This window comes from Anoplophora glabripennis, unplaced genomic scaffold (genome assembly GCF_000390285.2).
Source record: "Anoplophora glabripennis isolate ALB-LARVAE unplaced genomic scaffold, Agla_2.0 scaffold479, whole genome shotgun sequence".
In the NCBI taxonomy this organism is placed as follows: domain Eukaryota; kingdom Metazoa; phylum Arthropoda; class Insecta; order Coleoptera; family Cerambycidae; genus Anoplophora; species Anoplophora glabripennis.
In genome coordinates, this window is record NW_019416863.1 from 199,224 (window position 1) to 207,030 (window position 7,807).

General features: G+C 31.7%; 1 protein-coding gene across 1 annotated transcript; it reads left to right on the plus strand.

Annotated features, from left to right (window-relative positions):
• The first annotated feature begins 2,079 nt into the window (after positions 1 to 2,079).
• On the plus strand, positions 2,080 to 7,523 carry LOC108912118. The gene is made up of 3 exons (XM_018717284.1): positions 2,080 to 2,113; positions 3,859 to 4,139; positions 7,035 to 7,523. Exons 1-3 carry the CDS (start codon positions 2,080 to 2,082, stop codon positions 7,509 to 7,511), a joined length of 792 nt encoding a protein of 263 aa, XP_018572800.1. The 3' UTR covers positions 7,512 to 7,523.
• Positions 7,524 to 7,807: the final 284 nt, after the last annotated feature.

A 7,807-nucleotide genomic window follows, 5' to 3' on the forward strand; every position in this document is an offset into this window, starting at 1 on the left:
ATTTTCTACAAACTTTTGGTTTAATTAAAAAATATATTTACGTTTAATTTACATTTTACTTACTATGTAACACCTTACATCTATAAATCGGAACACCCTATATAATGACTATTAACTTTTATTATATATTTACATGTCCTCAAAGAAGTGTCTAATTTTGGAATATGTAAGTATGAATATTTATGTTGTGTGTGTGTTATTTATTTGTGGCATATTTTTCATTTTTTTAATAGTTGTAGAGTATTTTGCCACATCGAATTAATTTAAAAAATTAAAAATTTCTTAAAATGATTATTAAATTTATAAACTTTTTTGTCTCTTGATACTTTTTTCGTAAAACGCAATGTTTTCGAGAAAAATGTCAATATGTGATCGAATGCATATCGTGATTCGCCATTTTCTCAAAAACGTTGCGTTTTACGATAAAAAATATCAAGAGACAAAAAAGTTTCTAAATGCAATGGTTTTCTAGAGAACTAATAGTTTTTAAGAAATTCAAATATACGACCAAATTTTTTTAGTTCCAAAGACGGGGCCCACGAAAAAGTGTCTTAAGGGTTCCCCGCCAAAAAGCGTAGCACTATCAATTCCACATGTCACAAAACTTCTGTGTACCAAATTTAGTGATTCTCGTACAACAGGGTTCCGAGATATAATAAAGACTATCCTTAGGGACGGATTTCAGGGGGCTGTAACTCCGAAAGAGGGAACCACTTGGCAAAAATAAAAAATACGTGTCTTTTAAATTTGTCTCAAGAATCTATGATCAAATTTTGTTGCATTAATTTGGGACGCCCTGTATAATATATTCGAAAATTTATACCTAGGTTTTCGTCTTCTGAAATTATTTTTGATGGTTTAAATTTGTTAGTTTTTGTCTGTTCTCATAGTTAGAGTTATTATATGATATTTATTTTATTCCCAGAATACCCCAAAAATAAGAAAAATGTCTACATTAGTCTTATGTTTTTGTACCCAATTGACTCAAAATCTTATCAAAGGTAGATCCTATTTCTATAAAGATTCTACACCACATATTAACAAAGAAAGTTCCTGCAACATTTGTCCGGAAATAACTCGTCTTTTCCATATACAGGGTGTTCGAAGTCGATGAAAATATATATATCAAGTTAATGTGGTTATTTCAATAATAATAATTTTTATTTTTAAAATAATTTAATTATTTGACACTTTTAGCAATAAGCATGGGTCATGAATAAACAATTTATAATTTTTTTTCGGAGATGTATTGTAGCACCATACGGCAATAATAAATAAGTTTTGAAACTCTGTCGTGGTATTGAGAAAAAATTGAATAAACTTTGTAAAAAAATGCGAACGAAAACTGCTTTGTTCAAATTTGAAACAAATTTTAACGCCTTGTATCTCGAAAATTAAGTGTTTCCTGACATGTATTGTAGGAACTTCTTTTGCTGATTTATTGGTAGAATCCGCTATTAATGTTTAACCAGGTATTTTAGTTACATCTTGTATATTAAGACCTAATTGTATGATTAATGAAATAAAATTAAGCCATCATCCAGTCTAAAGTTTCATCAAAAATTTACTTCGCTATCCCGTACTGGTTCCTATTGAATAGTTTATAGATAAATAGAAACACGAATGCAAAATATTGCAAAAAATACGCTTTTATAATTAGTAGATAATATATTTTTCCACGGTAACCATAACACATATTGAAGGTAACTGTTGCAGGTGAAAAAAGGATGTGTCGGAAGTGAACCAAATAATTGCACATTTCGCCGATTTACAGCAAAACTTCACACTGTCAGCTCTCTTAACAGGTCATTAGCACGCCTATGGACATTTCTTACAATTTTTACGCTTTGTGCACAATATACGTAGGACATGAAATCGATACAATATGTCCTACCCCTCCAAGGGAATGAATGGCCAAGGAATATAGTATAAATATTCGTATCAGCCAAAATCTAATCACACTGACTTCCAGTTCCTTAACTCATAATATCTAGCCTTGGTTAGTAACAGCCCTAGGTAAATGAATTCAGGAATTATTTTATACATAGAATTAATATTTTTTGTTGGTTTTCAGTGAAAATGTTCAAGTTTTTCGTGGTTCTTTCCTGCGCTTGTAAGTATAATCCTTTATATAAAATTCGTAGCTAGATTTTTTATTTTTAAGTGACAACTATAGTTTTAAAAATTAAATTCATAAATATTTTTTATTTTTATTTACTAGTTATCTATCTAAAAAATATATATATTATTTTATAATATTAGAATCTATATAAAAATATAGTGATAGTATTTTTTTAGAAATAGTTATTAAATTGCCAGGCTTATAGTTATTTTGCTATTTTGTTATTTTTATTCTTTAATTATCATGTTTATTCATTATGACATTACATATCTTGCATCTACCAATATTAAATAATTTTTCAAAATTATTGTTGTGAATAATCGTTTTTACCATTACTTTACTTTAAAAAATATTTAACTAATTCAAATCAAGTCAAAAAATGTTCCCAATATTCTCATCTATGAATTCATATATGCTTTTTGACGCCAATATTTTGACGCCAATATATAGGCATCAATAATACGTTATTTAATTAATAACTAATAAGATTGTGGAAAACAACTATTCTGCGGACTAAAGCCACATTCAGCATTTTAGGAAAATCTGTAAACTTGATTCAATTGAATACTTTTTAAAATTTGAAGCATTTTTGTTGTTTTAGTTTTTTTATTGATAATATTTGGAATATTATTATTCTAACCATAGTAAAGATTGACAGATAAAAATTCACTTTTTTCAGTAATTTTTTTTTAATTCATGATTTTTCAAAAATTATAATTTCGCGATACATTTAATGTTTTGAAATTTTAAAAAGGGTCTCATTTGTAACCTAGTTAGGGATTTGCGGCTTGAATTGAAGTGCTTATTTTAAATTTTGTTTTTAAATAATTTCTATTTCAATTTAAATAAAAAAGTTTGTATTTAATTTTGAATTTTAGTTCTAAATTTATCATGTTAACATATTAACCGAATAACAAATACAAATGCATAATTTTATCTTTCGTTTTTACTAGACACACAAGGCTTCCGAAAATTTGTTGTTTAAAATAGCTCTGGACAACTGTCTTTCAACAGAAGCATAAGATGATTGTGTTAATGAAAATCTTTGAGCATTAAACTACGTCCAGAAAAACCTTGATATATTTCAAATAATTCAATAAAAACAAATTAACAACGTTAGTTAAACGAATAGCTTTAACTTGGTTTACTTAAGTACTAATAAATCAAAATTGTATTAAAAATATTAAAAATATAAAATAAAAACTCTAAGGATTGAAAATTAATAGGTATCAAATTTGAACATTTATATTTAATATTTTTATAAATTTTTGGATATCTGCGTCAAGTCAAATTAAACTGTTCTGTCTAAAATCACCATTCTAGTAACTTAATGAATCCATAGATCTAATAGTACTCGAATTTTTGCATTTCAAATGTAGGTGAGAAATAACCTACAAAGTATATTATATTTTAAATGACATTGCTACTCACACCCCATTGGCATAAAGCACTGCACTACTGACAGAGAGTGACCTTAAAATCCTTGGGTACTTATAGCGGTATGATAGTTGACTAGTGTCGTACTAGGCGAAATAGACTTTACTGATGACAGTTCGGAATTGGTCTTTATCTAGTGATTTTGTTAGCTCTTTACTAGATATTGTTGGCGTAAGTCAATGCTGCCCGGAGCATATAGTACGCAGAGTAGTTGTTTCACACAGTATCATTAGTTATAAACATTTTCTCTTTATTATTAATTTTATCTTAACCTTCATCAAAACGACGTTTACTTTCAGTTGTCCTAGCAGTAGCTAGCGAACAGAACGAGAAAGAGGACGTAGCACTTGACTTAGAGACTGAGGCTAGTCACCATTACGACAGCTATGGAAACCACGGTTACGGTGACCACGGTTACGGCGGAGAGTATGACGGAGGCAAATATAGCAAAGGTGGAGAACTTTCCGGTCTCGCTCATAGCTCCGCCATCCAAGCCAAGAACGCTGTCCACAACCAACACACGGCTGGAAGTCAGGCCGCCTTTGGGGTCAAGAGCAGCCTTGCCAGTGCCGCTTTGGGGGTAAGTGGATCCATGTCTATGTCGTTTTTTTATAAGCGCTTTATTGACTTTATAACTGACAAAAAGGAAAAGAAGCGAAGACCCTTTTCCACGAAAGGGTCTATCATTTTCAATTTGAACAGATGCAGGTTTAAAAATATACACGTTTCGTTTGGTGCGAATATGCCTTCGCCGGCCCTACTAGAATCAATCATTCCTTGTCTAACTGATGCAATAATGAGATAAGTTACAAATCGTTTATTACATATGTGTTGGTCTTCCGCACTTGTCTTAGATATTATTATTTTTCTTAGTATAGAAAAATGCTTATTTATCCGATTCTTGTATCTAGTACACTGTAAAAAAAATCACTCAATTTTACTTAATTTTACTCAGTAATGGATACATTATACATTTCAGTCCACATCCAAATGAGTGAAATTTTCACTATATTAGTATGAGTACCTACAACTAAAATTTTATGAGTGAAACTATTGCAACAGAAGTCAGTGAATTTTACTCAAATTCGAGTTTCTGCTAACTATCAAGTGAGCGACTTTTAACTCTATTCTGAGTACTTTCCAATTAAGAGTTCAGTTTTTTCTATAAATTTAACTATTATTGAGTCATTTTTTACTTGATTTATATTCTCTTTAAATTTTAATTTAAATATCATTGTATTAAAGTCATAAACTACACAGATCTGTTTTAGAGACACTATTTTAGGTCTCGATTAAAAGAATTGGTCATCGGACAAATCTTGATTGCCATAATCCATATTGTAAGTTACAGATACATCAGTAAGTACAGGTAACAATCTAACTATCCGTTTGTTTCACCAAATCTTAATCGAGACTTAATATATTATTGTTTTTAATTATTGTAATCAAACCACTGCATTTAAACACAATCGTTACCAAAATAACCGGATAAACGGATACTTGTCCATCACGCCACGAGATGGATGACCTAATAAGGACGATGGGAAAAGACAAAGACAACGCACGACAATCATAGAATGGGTGGGGTCACTCTATAATGAGGACATTTGCTCTGATTTAGCAACAAGTGTACCAAGTACGAGTTTGTCTGGAGAATTTATTTAACGGGAACTTAGGTATATTGAAGTGAAAGTACTCAGTTTTAGTTCAAATATTATCACAAATGAGTAAAATTATTAAAATTCTCAGTATTGAGTGAAAATGTATTCAATAATTTCACTCAATTGATTCACTCTGTGCCTTTATTACTTTCACTCAGACCGATTTTTTTACAGTGTATAAACATATCCCATTCTTGAACGATCCTTTGGGCATATCAACATTATTTATACTTCAGTTTAACTCACTCTAACCCTAATGAAAATGTTGTACCTATGCAAATGACATGACAACAAAAAATACAACTTTTTTTGCCGCTACTGAACAATTTACATAGTGTTGCTTGTTCCTCTTCTGGATCTTCTATTAGTTTTAATAATTTTCCAGACGATTAGGAAACTACTTACTTCTTTCTACACATATCAAAAATACCAGGTTTCAGTTATTTACTTTTTAAACTAAGCAGCCAATGACAAATTTAGAGTTGTATTTTCAATTAGGATATAATTTTATGTCACCGTTGAGAATTTTCATTCTCCATTTCTTGAGAACACCAGCCAATAAAGAGTAGTACCTATCTCAGGTTTTGTGTCTGGTAGCTTCACTATTTTTCTCCGACATGCTTCAAATATACTCATGATTGTGGGAACCATGAGCACTATTATCATTTGATGCTTTTTTGAGAATACATTTGATCGCCTTTCATCATATCTTATCTTTATCCTCATTTCCATCATCATATTAGTTATCTCCTGCTAGAATCGTGCAATAATGGGATAAGTGCATGTCACTTATTGCGTTCTTGCATCTCATATGTCTCGATCTTTTGAACTTAGTTTTTGTTCTGGTAATTCCTTTGTCTTAGATATTATCAAATTTGTAATGAGTTTGTATCTCATAACTCTTTATACAGAAAAATGTTTTGAACGTCAATTATCTACTTCTTCAACCTAGCGTAAACATATCCTTTCCTTGCGCCATTAATGATTTCTTTAGGCATATCAAAATTATTTATACGAATACTTCATTTGTCATGCGTCAAAATTGTTACAAACATTCTCTTCCTATTTTCTAAGCAGTTTTTCATATAACTTTCTGTTACCGTTGAAGATTTACAATCTGCTAACAAGGTAACTGACGTAGTAGCTAGTAGGTGAAGCATTTTCAGTTCTTTTCTCATATATTTTGTGGACATGTCTATAAAATTATGGGATAAATGTGTGTCATCTCTGAAAACATGAATCGATCTTTCTTCTCATAACTATTGAATGGAGAATCGATTGAGGCGAATCATGTACAGATTGGAAGCTAAAATTAGGCTGCACATAATGCGATAGCGAACTTATAACTTTAAAATAGTATGATAGTACTTTGAGGATTACCTTGAAAATTGGTCCTCCAACATTTGATGATTTATATCTATACTAGGTGACCAGTATCCTAAAGAAGTGAAGAAGGCCTCGTTGTATTAATTTTTAACAAGAAATTTAATACCCCAGGTTCCAAGATGATAGATTTTGAAATGGTCAGGTTTCAAATTCGTTAAAATTATCTTTTACGAATAATTTAACACATCGTTAAAATAGGCAACCCGGTTTGAAAATTAACCTTGTAAAGTATATAACTTAATCACAGTTTCGATATTTGCTGGAAAGAATTTAAAGTATAGGTACTGGTTCTCAATTGTAGCACTTGCCGTTGTATTTTTCTTTCTTTACGAAACATCTAACTTCGTTTAAACTAAACTTTATTCTTTCTTTCTTCTCTTCTTTCCGCATTTTTTTATGTAAGTATTTAAATAAACTTGTTTTTCTAGGCTGCCCACGCTGCCCACGCTGCTGTCATCGGCAAACAAGCGATCGTAGGCAGCTTGAAGAAGCAATTAGCCGAAGCTGAACACCAGCTCCAGGGAGAGATCGCCCAATACGCGCAGACCCAAGCTGCTTCCCAAGCCGCCCAAGAATCCGCCCAGCAAGCCCACGCTCAGCTCAACTCCCTCACCGCTGCTTTAGCCGAAGCACAAAGCAGGGCTCACCATGCCAGCCAAGCTGCTCTCGAAGCTGAGAACTCATCGGCAGCCCAGCACGCCATGGTCATCGATGCTAAGCAACGCGTGGGTCAGCTTGCGGCCCAGCTCCAAAACGCCGCCCATGAATTACAGGACACTGAGTCATCGGCTAAGAAGGCGGCCGAAGCTGCTCACATAGCCCAGTCTAACGCTGCCGCCGCCGAAGCAGCCGTAAAAGCTGCAGCTGCCAAAGGTCATTACGGATACTCCAAAGGGCACTATTAGAATAATATTGTAAACTATGTTATTGTATAGCAGTTTTTGTTTTAAATTCGCTTTTTTATTTTGAATAAAAAATATTATATATTATATATGTGGTGTTCTTCATTTTTATGTCATCATTTTTTACAAAATACGTGTTAAAGACTATAAATACCTAATATTTAAAAATACGACAAACAAAATAAAACGTCGTGAAATTTACCAAAGGGATACAAGTAAGGTTATGCGTATTTATTCACATCACATTGTCGTACATATTCAAAAATTGCATTGTCTTATATCTGCTTAATTTTCTAATG